We start from the raw sequence: 24,410 nt of genomic DNA on the forward strand, positions 1-24,410 counted from the left end.
TGATATAACAGCAGATTAAACCGTGTCAAGTGAACTGAGCAGGTCTGAATGTGTTGGGGTGGGGGTGGGGGGGGTGTTCCTGTTAGCGACAGACTTTTCTATCTGAAAGAGGTGAACACGTAATTATCTTTAGGTAACCGCTGTGACACGCCCGATTTGCAATCATGCTTAACTCAACAGGACGAGTTTAGAAATTGCTGCAACTGACAGCTTTCCAGCGGTCTGAGCCAGTGAAACTTTGCTGTGTTTGGCAACGGCGCTCGTGCTCAGATCAAGCCTCGCTCACAAGCTGAAACATAAAGAGGATGTAGTGGAAATGCAAGACCTGGAAACAGGCACTCAGGCCGCTTGTTATGATGGATGAATATTTCATACATAAATGAGCGTGCACTTAAGTGTTAGTTTGTGCATTTACCGATGACACCGACAGTTTTGACTCATTTTTTTGTGTCATTAAAAGCTTGAAATGTAACCACCCTGACATTTAGTGCCTACTTAAGATAAGTGAAGCGTACACACAGTTAGATTTTTAGTTTATATTTGTCTTTTCGGGTGCAAATTACAGTTACTGATTTATTTATTTATTTATTTTTCATATTCCGTGCATAATTATGTGAAGTAAGCTGCAGAGCTGATAATGAAGGTGGTCCATCTCGCCACCTTTGCAGCTACTGCCAGCATTTTATCTAAAGTGCATGTTCTTATTTTAGTTTAGTATGTTAGAATTTATTACTCCAGATGAAGCTCACTAATAGTTCCTCACATTTAAGTATAAAAAAAATGATCAAACGTGTTTTCTTATGCTGTTATCCTGAAGTTCTGTTGTCTTTTTTCTTCCATATTCCAGTTTGTGGAGACATCCATGGGCAGTTCTTTGACCTGATGAAGCTGTTTGAAGTAGGAGGATCACCAGCATCCACGCGCTACCTTTTCCTGGGGGACTACGTTGACAGAGGGTATTTCAGTATTGAAGTGAGTCCCTGTACTAATCAAGCATGACACACAGCATGCCCCTGACAGAAGCTGGGCTTTTTTAAATAGCTTTCTTTGAGCATATATGATATGACAGTCTTTGTAGACTTTGGTGAGTCTGGAGAGGAAATATCACAGCAGATCTGAGGCTTATTTAGAAAGAGATTTTTAATCGAAACCAAAATACAAGTATCAAAATTTGGAATATATCTATATAATATATATCTATTTATATATTCTGCCACCTTAAACATCACACTTTTATGAATAAAATCTTTCATAATGGAATGTGCTATGCCTGTCAGATGTTCCTATTGAAGGTTTGTCATTTTTCTCTCCTTAAAGCTTCAAAAAACATGACCAAAGTGCGTGAATGTTTAAATAGATGCAGAAGTACTTGATTTTCACCACAGTGAGTCTGACTCGATGGGTTTGTTGCATCCAGTGTCGGTAGACACGACATGCTAACACTCTCCCCCCCCCCCCCCCACATCTGTCTTTGTTCTTCTGTGTTTCAGTGTGTGCTGTACTTGTGGGCCTTAAAGATCCTTTACCCCAAAACACTGTTTTTGCTGCGTGGGAATCACGAATGTCGGCATTTAACAGAGTATTTCACATTTAAGCAGGAATGTAAGTATTGTGCTTTCCCTTGATTAGTCGCAGCTTTTTGATTTTGAGCATCTGAAGCTCTGCACATGCTGGATGGAGAGTTGTTCCTTTTATTTAGTATACATACGGTTCAACCACTCACCTCAAACGCTCACTTTATGATGACTACATTTTACCTTTTTGATATTTATACATGTCTGAGCTGTTTGTGTTGGAGTCAGACAGGATGAGGGTGGGGAGGGGGACTGTGAAATTGTTTTTAAAAAAATGTTTGGGAAGATTTTTGGCAGTAGCGAAAGCCTTTCCAGCCTAGACCGTAGCACTCTGCCCCAATATAAGAGAGCAGCTTTGTTTGACTTGGCCTGCTCTCTTCTCCCTGCCTTGTTTCCTTCATATGACAGGTAGAATTAAGTATTCAGAGAGGGTGTATGACGCATGTATGGACGCCTTCGACTGCCTTCCCCTGGCTGCACTTATGAACCAGCAGTTCCTGTGTGTACACGGGGGATTATCTCCAGAAATCACAAATCTTGACGACATCAGGAAAGTATGTGACTGATTTGACTTTTCTTTTTCTCATTAATATCATAACGTTGTTGTATGTGTGTGTTTGTTTTAAAAGCAGGTCACTGGGAGCTTCCTGTACGCTGTATTTATTTTCTCCTTTCAGTCAAGTTAATAAGAAAACAAAAACATGTGCTGTGAAAGCAACAAGCTCGCTTGATGTGCATGAAGTGATTCTCCCAGATCTTGCTCAGGACTTGGACACTGGGGGATTGTGAGCACCGGAACCGTCCTTCCTCTGATTAAAAAAATCTGGAAGAGTCGGATCCTGCTTTCAAACTAATTCAATAATTCGAAATTGATTTTGTGGCTGCAATCAAAGGGCTTGCATAATTAGGTTTTCTCCACTTGAGTGTCCACCATGATACCCATCCAAGCTTTTGTTTTAGAAAGAGCTATCTGTCCATGAAAGCAAAGTCGTTATGTTACTGTGAAGGTTTTTTTTTTTAAAGCCTTTCCAGAGCACACCTGCCCATGTACTGAAAGATAAGCGCCGTCTTCGTCACATCTTTCGCGTGTTAACTATCTGAAATCACTTCATGCTCCATGCAGTTGTTAGCATGGCTGTGAAGGACTCTCTCTCAAGCCGTACATCGACCTCATTTTGCAACTTTCCAGACCAACAGGCTGACAGGAGTCCTCATGTTTCCTTCCACAGCTAGACAGATTCAAAGAGCCTCCGGCTTACGGACCGATGTGCGATCTGCTGTGGTCCGACCCTCTGGAGGACTTTGGAAATGAGAAGAGCCAAGAGCACTTCACACACAATACAGTGCGAGGCTGTTCCTATTTCTACAGGTGAGTACCTTTTTTTATATTCTCTCTCGGTTGCAGTGGTTGTCTCATATCAAAGATTCCAGGTAGCAGCTAGAAAAATAACATTTTTTAATCCCAGCAATAAACTGAATATGTAGATTCGCACTATGTTTTACGTTGGGTTGTTGGAGTTGCTATAATCTCCCATAATCATGTCTGTCATGGTTTTGCAGAAACAATGATCCGTTTCTCTTCTTGTCATGTCCTTACAGCAGTGAGGGAGGGAGGCCAGTGCTGGTTAGGAATCTCAGAGACTCCTTAGACTGTTGCTAGTAGTTATGCAGCCCGCATTACCATCAATTGAGCTGAGTAACCGAACAAACACAGGAAACGCTTGGAGCAAGTAGCTTGCACCGTCACAAAATGTAATGAACTGTCACATTACCTCAAGGCATAGTCCTGTGTCTAAATGCATTAGGCTCTCCTTCTGCTTATTACGGCACGAACTCCACTTACTTGGCCCCAGCGTGTCCGCAGGCAAGCTAGCAGAAGTAGACAGAAATGTCCCGGGGCTTCTAATATGCATCTTGTTGTCTTATTTATTTAATAGCAGGTGTTTCATAATAACTTCCTTAATGGGATTTTAATGTTGATGCTTAGAAATGGAGTCTCGCGCTTCAGTTGTTGTGGATTTTTGTGGGCATATTTCGCCTTGTGATCTTTTTATGTTTAAATGAGGCGTCGCTTTGCTTGATCCACAACTGGTTGTGTTTTTAAAGGAAAAAAAAAAAAACTTTAGCCACTAATGTTCTGATTTAACTGAACTGAGACCGGGTAGAAATGTTAGGTACGTCGTCTTTCTTCCCCTCAAATAACTGATCTGAATGTCAAATGCTTGTTGTAACCTCATCCCATTTAACCCCCTTTGCTATTTGGTCAAAATTCCTCCGGAGTCTTGTTTTCATCAGTGTCCAACGCTTCATCTGCCCAGGGGATGGCTGCTAATTGGCTTCACACTGCTTTTCAAGATTTATGAGACAGTTTCAGCCAGACAGAGGGAGAAAGCCATTCCTCAACAATCCCCTCCCCTAAAAACCATCAGCTTCTTTTTGTTGCTCCTGTCTTATTTCCTTCAACGCTGCAGGCACGCTCGTAACACTTTTACAAACGCAATTCAGGCATGAAATTACACATGCTTCAGAAAAATGGTTGCTTTTATTGTTGCCTCCACACAGCAGTGTAGATGGGTCAGCTCAAAGTGATTCTCTTTTGCTGTTTTAACTGCCTTTGTTGATCCGAGATATTGATATTTAACAAGAATATTAAACCGGGGGAACAATGCTCATGAACAGATTACTCCTGGCGTCCACGGAGCTCATTAACATCTGTGCCCTGTTGGGACAGATGGGAGATGATCTGAACTCTGAATTTATTTCTGTCCCTCAAATAACACCATATGTCTGCATTTGCTGCAGGAAATAACATGAGAAACAAATCATTTATTTCTAATATTTGTCCTCTCTAAAGAAAAGATTGCTTTTTTTTTTCTTTTTCTTTTTTTTTAATTCCCTCCCAGCAAAGCCGCCGCTCACATGGTTCCCAGCAGATGTTCGTTGCCAGTCAAGAACACACATATTCTCATATTTACATGCGTCGAGACTGTTGATTAACCTCTTCGCCAAGTAGTAGCTGATCAACTTTCACAAAAAGCATTCACTTAAAGTTCACCTGCTTTGCAAGAATACTTTCTAATGAGCCGCCCCTTGAAGGTCTATAGATTAAGAGATGTAATAATGTATTGTTTGTCCTACTTGACCAGAACTCCAGAGCAGCTCAGCGCGCTCATTATGAAACCTGAACGGTGCGCAGCGTTGATTACAGAGGAGGAATTGTTCTGCAGATGTGTCATGCTGCTGCAGAAGAAGTAGGGTTTGGTTTTGATTGCACCGTGTAGGTGTTGATCATTGTTGTTCTCTGATGTTGCAGGGGTGTTGCGCTTGGATAACAGAACATAGTGTGAGATCCAGCTTGTGTTTTTGAACGAGCACATCGTATTGCTTTCATTGAACCAGAAAGATTTTAGGCGTTCGGAGGTGGTTATGGATTCTGTTTGCACTCTTTTAACTCGACGTTGCCGCACTGAATAACACCTGAACCACTGATGGATGAGCCCAAGGAGGCGGATATTCGGTTCAGAACAATAGAAGGACACAATTTTTAGTGACTCAAGAAAACCAGTGAGAAACTATTGACATTACACAAGATAATGGAGACATCCTGGTTTGATTCATCCACCATCTGGCTCACCGAAGGCTCCGAAATACCCATTTCATCTGTAGCACAGCATTATGTTTTATGCGACTATTATGGTATGTAAATCAACCAAAAACTTCTGGAAGAAAAAAGAAAGAAACATGAATGTAACTGTTGTTGTTGAGAGGGAAAAAAATCCTCCCAAGTGTTTCTGATTTAAAGTAGCTGTGTCGCTCATTTACTGTGAGCTGCGTCTCACTTTCTACATTGCAAAGCATCCCACGATTCGAAAACCCTGTCGTTCACTGGGGTTTTTCTTTGGTGGAAGCACTCCTCACGCAAATGTTGATAATGCTGCTTGAAGTCAGATAGTGTTATAATCAAGGCATTTATCTGAAGAAATTCAGCTTTTCCAGATACTTGCCATGTGCTGTTTTCATTGCGAGTAAAAGGAAATTTCCAGCGGAGGCTCCGCTGGGGGACAGAAAAGCTCTGAAGTCTTGTAGTCTGATTGTTGGCAGTACAGCTTTTGGTCTTGCAACTCTCAGACTGAATAGATCAGCGTGAGCATTAAAACACACTCTAACACTCCCCAGCGGTCGCTTTTTTTTTTTTTTTTTTTTTCCTTACAGGAGCCTGATATGAATCATGTCATACCTGACATTTTTAGCTCCATTCAAAAAGAAAATCTAACACTTGCTTGAAACATGACACCTACTGGGCTAATGCCGAACCTTGTTTAAAAGCTAAAGCATTGTATTAAACAGAGAGTAATGATGTCTTTGCTCATGAAAACATTTCTTTACAGCTCACCTTTCAATGAAGCACTTTTTGTATGTAAGCTGCAATGGAGAAAATTGAGCTTGAACTCAGGTTGTTTGTCCACTGTTGCTTTGAGCACAATCAATAATACCTTTGGCTTATTTAGTTTTTTTTTTTTTTTTCCTATTGATTGTCCTTCTTGGGCTGACTGGGATTTTTCTTGATGTCTGAGTAAACTAAATGTCTCTTTATTCAACAGCTACCCTGCAGTCTGTGACTTTCTACAACACAATAACTTATTATCTATCATCCGGGCCCATGAAGCGCAGGATGCTGGGTGAGTGTTGTGGCGTTTTAGTCTTTTCCCACCACACTATTACAGCAGTGATTCAGAACCTAGTATTAAATGAAAGGCGTCCTTTGTATCAGGGGGGGTTTCTTAAGCTTGTCTGGAAAGCAGGTTTGAGGCAGCGCGAACTGTGAGAAAGGGGTCTGTTAATCCAAGAAGTGAATATCCAGCGTGGAGTGTGAGTCAGCCAGATGTGATAGATCAAGGATGATTCATGCAGATCTGGTTCAGAACTGCAACAGCTTACCCAGCGATTCCAGATAAAGCAGCAGGAAAAAGCTCTTTGGAAAGTTTGCGTTTTGAGAACGGGCAGGTGGTTGGATGTGGCAAGCTGGTTTTGCCTCTGAGCAAGGTCAAGGCAGTGGGAGGCGAGGCACAAACTTGTTTACCATTGCACTCCCACAGCGTGGTCTCGTGGGACACCTCGCCGCATCTCAGACGGGATTGTTGCCCCAAGATGCCTCCAAACAAACATGTAATTATGTTAAAGGGCTCTATTTATGTCCAGCAAGTAAATACTAAACTTAAGTTAATGCAGCTTATTCCAAATATGAGGACAAAAACATGCAAACGCCTACTTTTAACCCAGAAAATGGGAGTTTCAGATCGGTTTTTACAGACTTGTTTCACCTGGATTTACTCCCCTGAGGGTGGGCCGAGGTGTCCCCATTGCACACACTCACACATTGTGGTTGTACTATGGTCTAAAAGTTGCCTTAGCAGCAAATAAGAAGGATAATACTCTGAAATACACTGCTAGTAGATGAAACATATGTCTTGGAAAGACTGATAGATTTTGAGGTTGTTTAATGATTGCAGAGCAAAAATATGAAATCCTTCACAAAAACAATACGTGAGGTTGTACCTAAATGTTGCTTTCTGAATTCTGCACTTTTTCTGATATTAACTGATGCTTCTGTTTTGGCACCAGATATCGCATGTACAGAAAGAGTCAGACCACTGGCTTCCCGTCCCTTATCACCATCTTTTCAGCACCTAACTATCTAGATGTCTACAACAACAAAGGTAAGAAGAGGGAATCTGTCACCATCAGTCCACGTTGGCTCTTAGCGAGACTAGAACTTTATCTGCGACTCGCCTCGGGGAGGGTTGCTGCAGAGTTTAAGGACAGCTTTGGGAGGTCTCAAACTGCCTTTATCACGCCATTCTGACATCACTGCGGGGAAAAGCTCCGATGTTAATGAGATCATGATGAATAGTTTCGTTTGTCTGAAACATCCAGCTGACATGGCTTGCGGGTATTGTGCCATTGAATGGCTTCAGTTGTTTCTTTCCAGTGAAGCTAGTATTAATCAGAGTTTATTTCTCCTTTAAAAACTTCAGTGATCTTTGTTTTTGATTAGTTATGATAACAACTACCAGGAGTTTGAGAAAAATATGTCTGATAAAAAAAACAATTGGGGACCATTTCAATTAGTTCCAATGCAAAGTGCTTCCATAGACTGTTTTCTAACATTTTGATCAGCTCAGGAAGGGAGCTGGTGTGGAATAAAGCGGCCTGGTGCCAGTTCACTTGGCACCTTGTGGAGCCCTTTGCTGCGCTGCTGCGCCCATGCACCAACACAGGCTTGCCTTTGTGCTGTGAGTCAGCATTTTTTCCCTGCAGAACAGGCTGTATGTGCTGTAACTGTGGGGGCATATTTGGAGTGAAGGGAGCAATGGGCAAACCACAGGAAATGGAAGTGGGAAGGAAAGAGTGATGGTGCTGGGGCATGCTGTTCTGCAGTTGTGATGACATGCCATAATGCTGCAGTGCAACTGATGTAAAGCAGCTTCACACAGGAGCAGGGGCTGTCCCGTTCTCTCTTTTTCTTCCTCTGAATTATTTGGTAGTATCAAGCGGCAACCTCCGGCGGTAAAAGTGAAGCCTATGCGGAAGTGTATAAAACTGCAGTTCCCCCTTCATCCACTAGGGGCTGCAAAACAGAGAAAATCCCCATAGACTCCTATGTTAAAAAGGCCAACTTCACAGCAGAAATAAACATGTCTACAGCTTGGTTCAAAAATCAGTTTTCGGTTTATAGGTCAGGTTTACCTTCATGACAACTGTGGGGGGAGTGAATTTTTTTCTAACTCGCTCGTTTAAAAGTAATTTAATCTTGAAGTTCGGCACATTTAGGGGCGTGTCCTTTTGATTGACAGGTACACATCTCTGGCTTCAAGTAAGGAGAACGTAGAACAACCACGGTTTTTCGCCGGTTAACAACGTGACTTAGCTTTAGCCCGCTTACCTCCATTAGCTGGTTAGCTCCCGTTATCTCGGGGTTAGCTCGGTTATCTCTTAGCTACAGAAAGCTCAGAGTTTGCGCAATGTCAATCATCCACCATGACGCTCACGACTCCCCTCTCAGCTCCACCTCTTTGCCCATATTTTGTATTTTCCGGGCAAGACGACGCGCATGACGCTGCCAACATGGCGACAGTAGGAACCGCCCAACGAGCTTCAATTCAGCTCTTCAGAAACCTAAGTGTGACGTCATAGAGGCTCTGTCCATCTCTTTATATACAGTCTATGGCTAGTATGCAGTCTTTGATTCAAGTTTAGTTTTCATTTGTTTACCCTTTTCCCCGTCAGCTGACTCTACACAAGACAGAAACAGCAAGTCAGAGCGCCTGTCTAGATTGTTGTTTGTTATTAGGGAACCTATTTGCTCCATGCCAACTAATCTTCCTATGGCTTCCATTCAACACAACACAACATAAACAGACATAGTAAGGTCAGGCGCATTTTGTTTTTAGGTTTGGCCACCAGTACCCTGGAAAATCACTCGCTCCCCTCAGGCTCAATATGGAACAGTCAAGATATCTAAAATGATTTTGTCTGCACTCTCATTTTAGCCACAGTTGACCGACCTTCTGTTGATAAAACGCTTCCCTTTGGCCATCAGAGAGAGGAAAATGACTGTGCTTGTATTGGCTCTGACTTCCTTTAGGCACAAAGATGCATCTTACTTAGCAGGGGTTCTTATTCTTTTCATTTTATCTTCATCATTCACTCTTAAAATCGTTACTCTTTTGGAAAAATCTGTCACGATAATATAGATATGATTGTAGAGGTGGAGAGCAATTTCTGTGCAAACCAGCATCCCTCTAGCTAAAAGTCTGGCCAGAGATTTTATGTTCAAGCTTTTAAAGCTTCAATAAATTATTTTGCTCCCAATTCGCTTTATCAATTATTTACTTGACTCTGGTTGATGGATTTTTCTTCCCCCACAGTTGCACCGTTTCATGGGATAGCCACAGCTAATAGGTACAGTGCTATCAGTCTGTTGATGACCCTCTAATCAGTCATGTAGGTGGGCTTCGGTGGTAAAACGGAAGCTGTTGTAATGAATCCCACTGCTCTTAGCTTTGTGCTGTAGCTCCGAGCTCACTGAGCAACGCCCCTGTGATTGATGGCCGGTCGAGTGGGCACATAAATCTTAAAAGGAAGGGAGGAGGCATCAGCAGTCCCCATCAATCCTGCGCTGGGGTGTTGGTCAGATTGGCCAATGAGGTGTCTCTACGTGGAAAGAGAAAAAAAAAAAGTAGCAAGCAGTGCACCTCCCATCACGGAGGAGGAGGCGGAAGTAAATTCAACTTGTAGCTGAGTCAGAACACAAATCGCTGAAGTCCAGCTTCTACATGTCTCCCATACCTTCTCCTCCTTCAAACTGTTGGTGTTGCAGGAAAGTGTCAGGCATTGACCGGCTGTCCATCACCGCTCTGACCCCTGCTCCCCATCAGTAAAACAAAAAAAAAAAAAAAAAAGTCAGGCAGACACTCAAGCTGGCAGCGAAGCTGGATGCCAACGCAGCAGCAGTGATTTGGCAGTTTTCACTGTTTAATCTTCCCCGGTTTTATGTGACAGCAGCGGGGAGAAACGAGAGATATGGGGGAGGATAGAGGTGTACTTGGCAGTTGTACGTGTCGGATATTGTTTGTGGTTTTGCATTAATGGAACATTTTGTGCTGCATCATTATTGACCAGCGAAGAAGCCAAGAATGAATCCTGATAGCCACTTGGATAGAGGACAGAAAGTGATGCTGCTAATGCTGTTTAAAGGGTGGAGGATTGTTGTTTTGCTTCCTCTCAAGTTCCTCTCTTGTGGTTTTGTTTAGTGATGAGGTAGAAACAGGGATGAAGTGATGGAGGGGAAACTTGAATGAATTAAAAGGAAGATCCTTTAAGGGTGAGTAGATTACTCGAGCTGATTGAGCCTGGACAGATATCACAATATACTCCATTTCCTCCCTGCGCTGAAGTGGACTGGGATGACTGGCTCCAGTTCTTGCTGTTGGAAAATGGAAGCGAGAGCAGTGACGATGCCAGCACAACAGGGAATTCATTTCTCCCTCCTCATCGCTCCTGCCAGAGAGACGAGTATCCCTGCCGGCAGATGCTCATCCATCTGTTATCATCCCGGCCATTACTGGGCTTCCCTTTTGTTTTTCTGTAAACATGGTTCTGCTACAAAACTTCTCATGTCGTGTCAAACTAGAAAAATGCACAACATAATGTAATACAGGACAGGCTCGGCCGGTTTGATACCAATCAGAAATGCGCACATTATTAGAGTACAGTTCTGTGCGAAAGTCTTAAAACACGCCTCGTTTCTATATGTGCAGGGATTTCTCAACACATCTGCAAACAAAGGAAACTGCAAAAATCAAAAGAAGAGTTTGAACAATTTTAACAAGCTTGAAAGTTGATATTAAAAGAATAAATGTGGTCATACTTAACACAGCCAGAACCCTCTCAGGCAGGTTTTTCTCGTAATTTCTTTCAGATGATCTCACAGTGCTGCAGTAATGCTGAGGTCCAGGCTCTGGGGAGGATTCATCACTCCATAAGATTGCCTCTGATTTTCACTCCAGTTGTGTGGGTTTTTTTTTGGCATACCTCAGTTTTTTTGTTTTTTTTGTCCCTTGTTTCTGTTCCTTAACAATGGCATTCCATTGGAGACCACGTCTAATGACATTTCAGGAAACAGTAGATGGATCAGCTGAGGGGTCAGATGCATCTTCTGTTTTCCCATCTCTAATGGAATCTATGTACTGATAGCTTCATTTCAGCCTGCTACTTTTTATTTTGTGCTCCCGCTGTTGGGTCAGTGTTAAGTTACAAACATAAAGCCCTTTTGTTTTAATGGGGCGGGGTTGATTTTCAGTTAAAAACCAGCAAATCTGCAAAGAAAACTCTGAAGTACCAGAGAACTACAGCTAAAGACCACTTGAATAAATTAGAAAAAAACTTGCTCTTTTGAAACAAAATAGACAAGCTAAAGGTTTTACAGTATATATTCAGTTACAGACCGATAATAACGGTCTCTTTCTCGTCTTTTTCTTTTGCCGATTCAAGTCCTGTGAATGATTTAAAGGATTTTAGTTCTTCATTACATGAGATACTTATTCATTCGGGATGGATAATGATTTGTGACTAAATCACAAGCTGCATTGCATCCCGCCACCATCATCCAACTCAGCATGGTGGGAGGTGGAGCCTATCTCAGCTGCCAGAGTATACCCCGGGCAGATCACCAGACCATTACAGAGATGCTCCCACTCAGTCCTATGCTCAGTTTAAAGTCACCCTGCATGTTTGCGGACTGTAGAAATCAGGATTTGATTTAGGATTAGTCTTATTGTGCGGTCACTGTGCTTTCTTCTGCAACAGTTTGGTTTGGCAGGATCAACCTGTTTGCTTTGTTCAACAGGTCATTTTTGATGAGACATGGCCTCAAGGCTCAACTGTGTTTCACTACAGTAGAAATAAATGATGAAACCGTTTCCAGTCACACTGTAAATGTCCTCATTAATTTGCTTCATTGTACCTGGGCAGCGTGCAGTTCTTGCCGTCCACACATCCGCCTTCATCTAGAAGTAGAGCTGAATGTAATGAACCAGGAGCGTCTGCCTTCGAATACTAACCAAGTGGAACTCTATACCTGAGGCATTAGAGACAGCTCTGCTGTCAGCATTAAGTGTTGGGGAAAGACAGTGGGAATCTCCCCGTGGTCTCAAAGTAGATTTAATAGTCCTTGTTACCGGGGAAACCGGCTGGAGGCCCTCCCTTATGAATAATTAATGAGCGGGTGTCACCTTGCAATATCTGTGTTAGCGTTGCAGTAAGTTGGGGCTGAGCTGGTGTGTTAACCACCACCAGAGTAGCAGAGACCTCTAGTGGCTGTCACACGAGAGGATGGATTTCACAGAACCTCGCATCCTTACACTTGATCAATAACTTTGCAAATTTTGTTGTATTAACAGAGGAGGAAAGCTTTAATCGTGTCATCTGCATGTTCAGTGGAATATTCTAAAATGAAAGCGGGTCTTGAACCGCTCACAGCCAGAGCTCAGTGCATGCATTTGTTTTGCACCAGGGAGGTTGTCGGGTGTCTCTGTTCCTTTAAAGGGAATCTGATTTGAAGGAGCGACAGCAGGGGAGCTGACCTTCTCCCCCGCTCTGCCTTTTTTTTTTTTTTTTTTTCCCTCTGGGCTTCCATGGCTGCATTCAATCAAGTGCCTCAACGATGTTTATGCAGTGTGTGATATTTATGCAATGGCTGCCCACGTGTGCGATTGCTTTCATGCACGCCAACGCACATGGATAAACACCCACAGCTCCATCTGAGTGAAGTATATCAAGTAATGCAGGGTTTTGCTGATAGCGTCACTTTAATTATGGAAGTATATGGATGGTCCCATTAAAAGAACAAGTTTCAGATTGGGATGGGTGACAGCAGGGGAATGCAAAACCTAAGACAACACTTTGCAAACTTATTGCATTGCAGTTTTCTTTTCACTAATTTTGCTACAACACTTGGATGATTCCACGTTGAGGCCAGTCTCAACATAGTCTGACCCAATTCGTGTCGCACCTGAGCTTATAGCTGCCTGGAATCCAGGTTAGATGGCTTGTTGTCACTGAGAGAGGGGCAGAAAAGTCCCCCATAGTGATCCAGCCACGGTGTCCGCTTTCCCCAGACTGGCCTTGTGTGTTAGCGAAGCCTAAGCGTCTATTTCCAGCATGGATATTTATGTTTGGCAGCTCTCATGTTTGCCTGTACACCCACATTCACACTGTGCCCCAATCACGGGTGAGGAGGTCACATGGGCCATGTCGCGGTCAGGAGGGTGTTTCTGTGTGATACATCTGGTCATCATCCTGTATTTTGTTGCTGAAAATGCACTAACATGATATAATGTAATCAGGAACGAGTGTCACCGCAGTCTCTGCTGTCATATAGGCTTAAATTGAAAGCAAAGCTTATCAGCGGGGATGGTTTCATTCTGTTTCCCTTTGACACACCCTCAGTGTAAACACCAGCAGAACCACACCCACAGGAGCCAGTCCTCTTACAAGATTAATATGTCTGTTTGAATTATTTAGAGCTGCCATGTGTGGAATTTTGCGCATCTTTGCAAACGTTATGATGGGAGTAATTTCAGTTTCCAGAAATAGATTACCGACTGTGGATATGTGACTTGCTTTCACAGATCAAATTATCATATTACAATGATCACAAATTCATTTGTTCTGTTTGTTCTTACATCAGATTTGTGAAACGTGTTTTTAAAAAAAGAAAAATGATTTTTTTTATTGGGAAATAATAATTTATTAGGCATTTAAACCTAATCGCTTGTAATAATTCTTGCAAAAACACAGATTTTCTTACAATTTAGTATTATCATTCTTCTTATAAGTAGGTCGCTGCATTTAATGGTGAAGCGTCCATGTTGAATTGCTTGGAACTCAAGATGCTTTAGGTCGTTATTGTGTTCAGTACTTTAGCAGTTGTGGCACATCGATACTCCCATCTTTACCAGAAATTGCTTTTCTGTTGAGTGAAAGAGAAGCGCTCGGCCACATAGAGCCTAAATGCTGAGCCATGAGGCACTTTCATTTAATTTATGCATCCAATCCTTGTAAATGACAGGCATGTTTCAACATGACGGGGGGGGGGGGGGCGGTAATCAATACCCAGAGGAAATTATCCACAGGAGAAAAAAAGGTGGATTGATTTTTATTCTAAATCTTGTGCAGTTTTCAAACCTTAATCTTCACAACTCAGGTTGTAATTGTGTGTTTTAATTAGTCCTGCTGTGATTATAAGAGATTGATAAAGATTGAAGGTAAGATGTGTAATTTTGGAGCTCTGCAAGTAGTTTTTTTTTTTTTACACAACCATCTTTTATTTTTTATTGTTGCCACTAAAGGTTGACTGACAAGATCTTGAGCTGCATCCAGCCTCCTGTCTTGGAGTGAATGATCATTTTGGCCAATTTTGCTCATTTCATAACAGTTTTTTTTTTCTTTTTTTAAGCCAACTGAAGCTCTCTTGTGTTGTTGTTAAATCACACCTCAACGCAACACCTGCACCGAATCTATCATTAACTATAAAAGTAAAGAATATAACACCTTAAGGTTGATATATTTTTTAATCATTTTAAAATGTTTTTTTCTTCATTATCCTTTGTCTATGTCTGTTTGAATTATTTAGAGCTGCCATGTGTGGAATTTTGCGCATCTTTGCAAACGTTATGATGGGAGTAATTTCAGTTTCCAGAAATAGATTACCGACTGTGGATATGTGACTTGCTTTCACAGATCAAATTATCATATTACAATGATCACAAATTCATTTGTTCTGTTTGTTCTTACATCAGATTTGTGAAACGTGTTTTTAAAAAAAAGAAAAAATATTTTTTTATTGGGAAATAATGATGGTAAATCTCCTCAGACTAGCTGCATGTTGAACAGCAGCTATCACGTGTACTGACGCGATTCATCTTCTGTCCGTCCACAGCGGCAGTGCTGAAGTACGAGAACAACGTGATGAACATCCGACAGTTCAACTGCTCACCTCACCCTTACTGGCTGCCCAACTTCATGGACGTTTTCACCTGGTCCCTGCCGTTTGTTGGGGAGAAGGGTGAGAGTTTAGACTCATTAACAATATGAGAATATATGCAGGCAGTTAAATCCAGTGTTTCTCTCGTGATTGAAAAGAGCTTTAAGAAATGTTTCACCGACTTTTGATGCAGTTCAGGTTTAAGTTTATTTATATAGCACATTATCACAGCAGCAGCTGCCTAAAGTGTTGAACAATAACAATAAACAAAATCTGGTATTAAAACAAAATAAAAACTGAATAAAAGTAAAATAACAAAAAAAAAAAGGACAAGCTCAGGTTTAATCAAATGCCAGTGTAAAAAAGTGGATTGTGCTATCAATATTTAATTAATTCAGTAATAACTAACTATACATGATTTATGAGCCAGTAAAGCAACAACTGTGCAGCAAGCAATCAATGAAAAGGAAATAATGTACACAGACTTTAATCTCTTAAATTTTACTGATTAATGACTGTGACTTCTGCGGTTTGTTTCTGTAAACATTCCTATGGGCGGATCTTTGGGTTAACTTATTAGGATGTCCGCTACTGGAAAGACTGACAGCTGTCTTTAATGTTTTACATTTGAAAATAATCTTCAAATGACTTGGAAGCAACCTTGTAACCCACCCGAGATTGTTCGATGGCAACAGTTGACGATAATAGCTGATGTCTTTTATTCTTTTTGGCATCATGTAAATACACCTCGATGCTGCAAATTCAGTCCTATAGAGCTGTAGTCCTGCAGGTTTCACATGTTTTCCCTTCCCCAGAACACCTGATTCACATGAAACAGATCCAACAGCTGATGAAGTTCTTCACTGTGACTCATTCATTTTAGTCAGTTGTGCTGAAACAGGAAAACCTCTAAAAACTAGCAGGACTGTGGCTCTCTAGGACTTTCCCACCCCTGTCAAAGACCAATAAGCTGCTTGAACTTCTGCTTTAATAGAAGTGTTTATGCTGATAATCGTTAGTTTTTTGCTACATACCGTATTATTTCTTAGAAATAATGTGTTGCAGTTAATCTGGCTAACTAATAAAGATCAAATCTTTTTTTTTATTTTTTTTTTATTATTATTATTTTGTCCTGGTTTGTACACTTCAGCTCAACCTGAATGCAGCGAAAGCTCCATCTCTTCGTGTTTCAGAGCTCATACCAGACAGTGAATATCAACTCAGACATTTTTCACAGCAATTCAGAAAAGGACTCAGAGGCTTCAAGTTGAGCGAACCAAACTTTGCATTGAATCTGTAATTCTTCTGACAGCCAGTGAAGGGAGGCCACCACTGCAGTAATCGCTCTGCGTCCTCTGTCATTGTCAGGAAGAGGGCTGGTGAAATTTTGAACCCTCTGTGCAAAAGTTACAGATGCTTATCTGAGGCAGATACATAATGATTTACAATAGTCTAATTGTGAGGTCTTTTTTCAAATGTCGACTAGTAAATGACGGGTATAGAGCAGTCAGTAATAACAAGGACGTGAGGAAAAAAAAGAGGATTGGCAAAGACCTACATTGCAGAGGTCTTTGTGTCCTGAAGATTGTACACGTTGTACAAGTGCATCTGTGACACATCTGTGTTAATTAATCACACATAACTATGGCTCACGAGCTCTCTGCACCAGGCCCACTTGGCCCAATCCTTTTGAGCGACTCCTTTTCCAACAATTCTGAGTCATTTACAGATTACCTGGATGCATTTAGAGGAGTTAATCAGAAAAACTTTTTATTTCTAACTTGAGTCACTCAAGTTTAAAAATCACAGACATTAAGATCAAAACACAGCTGTATATTTTAAATAAATCTGTTGTGGTAACATCTGTTTTCTCTTTACAGTGACTGAGATGCTTGTGAACGTGTTGAGCATTTGCTCCAATGACGAGCTAACAACTGATGAAGAGCTGGATGGTAAGAAATGCAGTTTGCAGCTTTCCCTGTAGTTTGTTTTGGCTCCACTAGAGGGGGACCTCCTTCTACTTGTTTAACATCTGGAACAGAAATAGTGTTTTTTCTTTTTTCATACATGCAATTATCAGAACAATCAGTTCACTTTAGAATATGACATTAATATGCAGCATTTATACACAGTCTGCTGATTTCTGTCTGTATCAAAACTGGAACCTTTAAAATAGTCAAAGTTACTGAAAATACCATCGTTAGTTCGACTTTCATGCTTTCTATCCGCATATACCAGGGGCAAGTTTGATGATCTTGGGTTATCTCCAGTGAGATAACCAGTTTCCCTTTGCCTTCCCCAGCTCTGATTGCCAAACAGGAAGTGATCTCACCACCCCTTTTCTTTCTCTTCACATAGCTACTCTCTCAGACATGGGTGGGGCATCAGCATGTTGGCAAATCTAAACCACGTTTGCAAAACTTTTTGACATTTAAACACAAATTGAAGGGGAAACAGATGAAATCATATACATTTCCATTGCTGTGCTTGAGCTTGAAATTGGATCTTTTCCAATAATAACTATTTCCAATTTAGTAATACTTTTTGTATTTGCTTTCAGTTTCAGATTATTTCGGGTTTAATCAGTTTTATTAGATATTTGTAGACTTTCAAAACAAGATAAACTTCAATTGTTTTGGACACTGGCACAGCTCAACTGTACCTCAAATTATTAGCAGTCCTTTAACATCTCTTCATGTTTCATCAACTCATTTCTTTTATTATTTTAGTTGAGCCACTGATTCTGCACATTCTCATTCCTTGTGCTGGCTTTGTTTCTCGCCATAAGCTCATTTTACTCTTAAGTTTTGCAGCTGTTTCTACTTTATTTTTTATCTGTTTTCACTCTTGACATGTGATTATCATTTTTCTTTCTCACTCATGATCTTCCTTCCTGTGCCCTTATAATCTCTGATGATCTTTTTTGCTGCCCTGCTCTTTGCCTGCTCTTGTTTCCATGGTTTCCACTTGCTGTTACATTGATGTTTCTGGCCTCACTACATCTCTCTTTTGACATCTTCCTCTCCTGTCTAAATCTATCTCTCTGTCTCATGCTATGATGTTGTTTCTTCCTTGATTTATTCATCTAATTTCTAATTTTTTTATGTTTTCCAGAGTTTTGTGCTCAAGTCATCACTTTCCTTTACACTCGTTGTGCTTTCTTGCCTCTTATTTCTCTCTTCCACATCATCTTTCATTCTGCAGCCATCCACTGATCTCTCTATCCTTTCTCTTGTCCTTTCCTCTGGGGGTGTTTCTTGAGAAGGACAGCTAATATATCCCCCCAAAAAAGGTACAAACATTAGCTATACTGGTCTGTGCAGCAGTTGCTAGACTTTTGCTTGCTGTCTGCCTTTCAGAAGTCTGTAAACTAACATCACTGTTTAACGCCCTTTTAACGCTTCTATTGGATCTTTGTGTTGCTCTTTATCTAATTGTAAGATGTGTCACTCGGGATAAAAAGTCCCCACATCATGAACAGAAGAGTGGAAATCCAACAAAACTTTAAATTGAGTATGTTATTTATTTGTTTTAACAACACTATTTAAAGGAAATTACTTTGTCTTCCCTTACAAACTGATTTATTTTTAAAAAAAAAAAAAGTCTAAACATTGAAAAGAAAAGGTTGGAAGTGAAACAAACAATGAGTCAAATGAAACAAAATGATTTTCCAATCATTAAATTTTTAGTGACAGGTGAGGGTGTCAGGATTGGGTATCAAAGGAGCATCCTTTACAAGAAAGGATGATGGGTCATAATTATCCACGTTGTGCCAAACAAGCAAAAACTTCATTGCAAATAACTTTAATTTGCTACATCTTACAGTGCACATTATAATGGAATAATTAAGGGAGTCAGACACAATTGTTTAACTGTTGAACACACGAACTTTTAAGCTTTTTGGCTGCCCCACATAAAAAGTCATATTGCTGTCATGGTAAGTATAGCCATGTCAAATGAGAAATACCTTGGAAACTGTTTGGATTCAGCACTGTCTGCCATTACATCCAGAAAGATAACCTTAAACTGTATTATAAAAGAAGGGGGCTGTATGTCAACTAATCTGATGGACAGAAAGAAGGTTCTGTGGTCGGACAAGCCCATCTTTCAGCTCTTTGTTACACGAACAGACAAAGCATCCTGAAGAACAAAATCTGAATTTATTGTTTCAATTTTGATTTGGAAATAAAAGCACAAAAAAAGATTTAAAAAATTTTTTTTAAAAAAACATCAAATGAAAGGGTTTAGGCCCAGTTTTGTCTGTCTCCTGTGTCGGTTACATGGCTAATTTAGTTCATTTTCAAGGGGCTTTGCTAGCTTTCCCTTGACACAGAAGATGGAGCAATTCCACTGGCAATCATGCAGGGAAGTGTTGAGTTGTTTTACAAATGCACAATCAGCAAAGGGAACAAACCACAGAAGAAGAAGAACAGGAAGATAATAACACAGAAACCGCCAAATAAGTACCTAGAAAAGACGCAGAAGAAGTTGAGAAGAACAGCAAAAATTCTGCAGTTTTATTGCTCTACTTCTTGATGTGCTTTTGGACTGTTTTTAGAGGAGAATTACTGCCACCAGTGAGTTTCCAAAACGCTAAAGTGAACTTTGAACTCAGCACTGCCTCCTAGTGGATGAACTGAGTTAGTAACTATGGCAACATTACGGCAGTATGAGGACAGCAACGTTTGCAAATGTCGCCACTTGCTTACGTAAGGAAGCATAAATGGGCCTTTATAGGCGTGAACACAATGCAAAATATGTCTTTATTTTCTAAAAACAAGGCAGTTAGTCTGTGAAAACACACAAAATCATTTCCTCTGTCTCTGTTAAAACATTTTTAAGCCAGTGGTGTCCAACCCAAAACTTCATGGGTCTTTGGTTTCATTTCATTTGAGTCAGATGTCTAAGCAGGGAATCACTGAAAACCTGCAGGAAAAAGACTTTCGTGAATATATTTTGGCCATGTATCAGACTTCTTTTTTTTTTTTTTTTTGCATTTTAGAAAACTCTCCCAACTTTATTGAAATATGTTTCAAATGTTTTCCTGCTTTTTACAATGTTTAAACAGCATCAGTGATTCTCATAAACCACTACACATTATTCCTGTGGAGAAGCAAATTTTATAGTAATAGCAGCTAATTCAACAAGAGGATGGGATATGTGGTCATTAGATTCCTGTACCTATTCTTACTCTACACATTTACTTCATTTCCATCATTCATAGTCTTACGTTTTCCAAGCTGAGTCTCTGGAGTCATAAAATAGTTGTTTTCTGTTTGTTTTGGGGTTTTTTTTATAAGAAAGAAAAAGGAAAAATGTTTTTCACTCCAGGAAAAGTCATGTTAAGTCTTTACAAGAAAAACACTGTACAGGAAAATTGTCAGAGCGTGCAGTCATCCAACATGCTGAGCAGACATGTTTGGACAAGGACCAGACCATTTATAGATGATGTACACTAACACGTTGTAAAAGGTTTGCGTACTGTCTGGGGAATATAGGCTGTATGAGGCAGCACAGCCCTTCGCTATGACTGGCATAACACAGATAGGCAGCATGAATGCACTGAATGCTAGGAAGTATTCAGATGTGATGTGTTTATGGATTAAAACTTTTTTATATAATCTGAGTTTGAGACTTTAATAATAACATTTTGTTTGTATTGTGTTGCACTTCTGGTTAAAACTAATAGTCCAACAAACATACTGTTTTATTTGCTAAATGTGATGACACTAGAGTGATTTAGAAAGAGAATTTAGATGTTTAAAAGCACAGACATGGTGATCGTCGGATTGTGTTTCCGCATGATTCTATCTAGCACGGATGAATCCCAGATTTTTTGACCGTTTCTCTGACCTCTGACTCCTCCAGGTGCCACAGCTTCTGCCCGTAAGGAAGTCATCCGCAACAAGATTCGTGCTATTGGAAAGATGGCCAGGGTATTCTCTGTGCTCAGGTATCTAAAATACTCTAACCATTATGTTTCCATTAACAAACCACTCTGTATAATAAGCTGTCGCAGGTGGTGATGAACTAACAAAGCATGCTGACTTGCAAGCTTATTGCTTATGAAAAATCTTGCGTTTTAATCCAAATAAAAGTTGATTTTTAAAATGAATTTGTTCATAGTCCAAATAACACACTCAGACGATATATGCAGCTCTCCAGCTGTCCAGTTCACTGCCTGACCAATAAAAACCAGTCTTGGCACTGGTCAGACAATGAAAGACGGATTCTATAAAGCTGAACTGAAGATATAAGATTAAATGCATCAATCTGTATTTAAATATTCAGAAACACGGATTTACTTTAAATATTTCATTCAGCATTTTTTATTTAGTTAACTGCTTGTGTTTGGTTTTTGCTGTCTGTAACCGTACACACATTTACATTGGAACATGTATTTTTGTTATTATTAGTAAGAATGTTTAACCTTAATCTTTACTGTAGGCCTTAAGCTATTTAACTCAATGGCCTGTTTAAGTGCCAGAAGATATCCTTCTTATTTCAGAGGGGGTTTTTATAAGAAAAGAACATAAAGGAAGTGCTTCGTAAGAGACTGAGTGCACGTTCCTGTGTGTCTGTTTCAGAGAGGAAAGTGAGAGTGTGCTGACGCTGAAGGGACTGACCCCTACTGGCATGCTACCAAGCGGAGTTTTGTCCGGGGGCAAAGAAAAGCTGCAGAATGGTAAGATTGTCACCAAGACACACAAGGCCCCCCATCCACAGCCTCCAAGATGGATTCCCATCCATGCACAAATCCCCCTCCCAAAGCAGAACCCTGTACAAAGGTCTAACTCAGTGTTAGCAGAAGTTTTCCTTTACACACCTTCACTTGATCCTGTAGTTTTGCTCCTGTGTTTAGTTTAATGCTAGTAAGCAAAAGCAGCTGCTCTATGTGGCTTTCTCTTTATTTAAATATAATTTAGTATTTTTGGATAGATGCAAGCAGACTTTCTTCCAACCTTTGTCTTCTTCAGTGTGTCCTCTCTTAACATCTGGCATTAATCCCTGTCTTTCTGTTTTCCACTGGTTTTTATCTCAAATACTACTTATGTCTTCTTTCTCCTTTCTCCCTAGAAACTGCAGGTATAATCGGTTGTGCAAGTATTCTGTTGAATTATCTCTTTTGTTTTTGTGAGCCAAGTTTAGAGTTCAGTTCACCCTCTCAGTTCCAAACACTCCCTCAGCGAGTCTGACAAGCTGCTGCAGCTCGGAAGCTAAAAAAAAAAAGGCTGGAGTCGCCTTTAGGAGTGCTTAAAATTGAGTTGGACTTCTGAAAGAACTCCATTGCCCAGATTTAGAGAGTTGTGCATCGTAGCAGTTTTCTGTCAAGTTAGATGTAACTCAGACGATGAATTGGAGTCGACACAAACAACTGTGTGGGAAAGGATAGCTGCTGTCTGCCTTGTCATTCCCGAAATAAAGCAGAAATCCAGACCACTTGCCTCTCTTCTCACAGGTTCTCACATCACATCAGCTAGCACTTTCCAGTATGATCCTGTGTTGCCTAAAAATCAATTAGATTAGAGATGTAATGGAGGATTTTCTATTGTGTTGACGCAGCGCACGCTGTCATGTGACATTGTGCTTAGTGTCAAGTCAGGGTGCGACGCAAGTTTCGACATCAGGTTTAATAAAATTCTGGTTTCTCAAGTCAAAGAATACAATACTAGTGACCAGTAGTGACTAGTCTCTCTTCATCCAGTCTTGTTTCTGTCATAGCATTCTGGAGGTGTTATGAATACCCAATCTGTCCTCTTGTACGCACATGCGTTGTATGCTAGGAAGTTCATATCATCAGAGAAAACATCCTCCTGAACTACCTGACTGCATTAGGAGGAAATAACAGGAGGTAAAGGACTGTCTGCTGCACTATGCACGCTTCACATTTACCTGCATAAAGCTAAGCAACTACTTCTAAAGCCTTAATGTAACTATTTTGGGGCAAAAAGGTTAGAAGTCTAGTTTGGTTGCGAGAGACTCTTAGCAAGATCTGGAAATGATCTTTAGTAATTAAATTTAAATGTGATTTCCTAATAGCATAATTTTGCCCTTCATTGTTAAGAGAGACCAAAGCAACAGCCGTGAAGGGATAAACATACTTTTATGAATGTTTGGGCTGTGTGTTATTATTACAGACTTGTTTTAATTAACTTGTTTTAATCAGCCAGCATCTAGCACTGCTAGTGGGGGGAGGGAATGCTGAACATTTGGGAAACCCTGAAAACATGAGTGTGATGATAAATCTGTGTGTTTGGGGCTGTCGCTGATAACCCCTAGTGGCAGTCAGTGGTATTGCATTTTACTGTTATTCGATAAAGATGGCTCTATAGTGTATCATATCCATCTAAAGTTATTTATACCTGCTTATTCCAATGCCGGGTAGCATGGTTTATGTCTTCAGGTTGCTACCATTTTGTTTTTTTCCTACTAGTGTATAAACCAAGCGGCAACCTCCGGCAGTAAAAGTGAAGCCTATGCGGAAGTGTATAAAACTGCCGTTCCCCCTTCATCCGCGAGGGGCTAGCTGGTTAGCTCCCATTATCTCGGGGTTAGCTCGGTTAGCTCTAGGGCTACAGAAAGCTTGGAGTTCGCTCAGTGTCAGTCACCCACCATGACACTCACAGTCCCCTCTCAGCTCCACCTCTTTGCCCATATTTGTATTTTCCAGGCAAGACAACGCGCATGACGCTGCCAAGATGGCAACGGTAGGAACCGCCCACCGAGCTTCAATTCAGCTCTTCAGAAACTTATGGGTGACGTCACAGAGGCTCCATCTATCTCTTTATATACAGTCTATGGTATAAACCCAAAGTCACAAGATAAACCTGTGAGTCCAGTACATACCTACTGCCTCAGTTACCAATAAGACTGGTCGGATAACACCTACAGAAATGTGATGAGAGCAAGACTGGCTGTTGTCTTTGGTCAAAAAAGTGCACAAATCTAGCAACTTTTCTCATGCAGGATGAGACGTTCATCTCTGTAGAAGCTCCTCTAGAAAGACAGAAGCAGGCCTGAGGATTATAGTTTATAAAAGTGGGAGCTGCTGAGGTTTTCTTTTTTCAATACATTTGGAAGCAGCTGACTTAAAAGAGAACCCGAGCGAAGGTAGAGTGAAGTTCAGAGATTCCTGTTGCAACATTTGTAGAATCACATTGTTCCCCTCATTTAGGCAGACACCAGTGTGGTTCTACTGTGATGTTGACCCCATCATCTGTGCTCGTTTAGTTTGTTGCTCTTGTGTTTCCTTTTTTCTGTGTATGTGTGAGTGTGTGTGTATGTTTGGT

At 40.7% G+C, this 24,410-nt stretch overlaps 1 protein-coding gene across 2 annotated transcripts in view; it reads left to right on the forward strand.

The window, feature by feature from the left end:
- LOC306769148 (protein phosphatase 3 catalytic subunit alpha) overlaps window positions 1-24,410 on the forward strand; it is a 70,524-nt gene that overhangs the window by 41,112 nt on the left and 5,002 nt on the right. The window contains exons 3-13 of one of the 2 annotated variants that reach the window (XM_079257705.1): window positions 848-972; window positions 1,491-1,602; window positions 1,983-2,128; window positions 2,804-2,943; window positions 6,176-6,253; window positions 7,197-7,291; window positions 15,076-15,201; window positions 17,001-17,072; window positions 18,386-18,412; window positions 20,989-21,073; window positions 21,708-21,805. In XM_079257705.1, coding sequence (XP_079113831.1) covers window positions 848-972; window positions 1,491-1,602; window positions 1,983-2,128; window positions 2,804-2,943; window positions 6,176-6,253; window positions 7,197-7,291; window positions 15,076-15,201; window positions 17,001-17,072; window positions 18,386-18,412; window positions 20,989-21,073; window positions 21,708-21,805 — 1,104 coding nt within the window. The remainder of the gene's footprint in view (window positions 1-847; window positions 973-1,490; window positions 1,603-1,982; window positions 2,129-2,803; window positions 2,944-6,175; window positions 6,254-7,196; window positions 7,292-15,075; window positions 15,202-17,000; window positions 17,073-18,385; window positions 18,413-20,988; window positions 21,074-21,707; window positions 21,806-24,410) is intronic. The other variant, XM_079257706.1, reaches the window with a different exon arrangement.

Source organism: Telmatherina bonti, assembly GCF_933228915.1.
Source record: "Telmatherina bonti genome assembly, chromosome: 18".
Classification (NCBI taxonomy): domain Eukaryota; kingdom Metazoa; phylum Chordata; class Actinopteri; order Atheriniformes; family Telmatherinidae; genus Telmatherina; species Telmatherina bonti.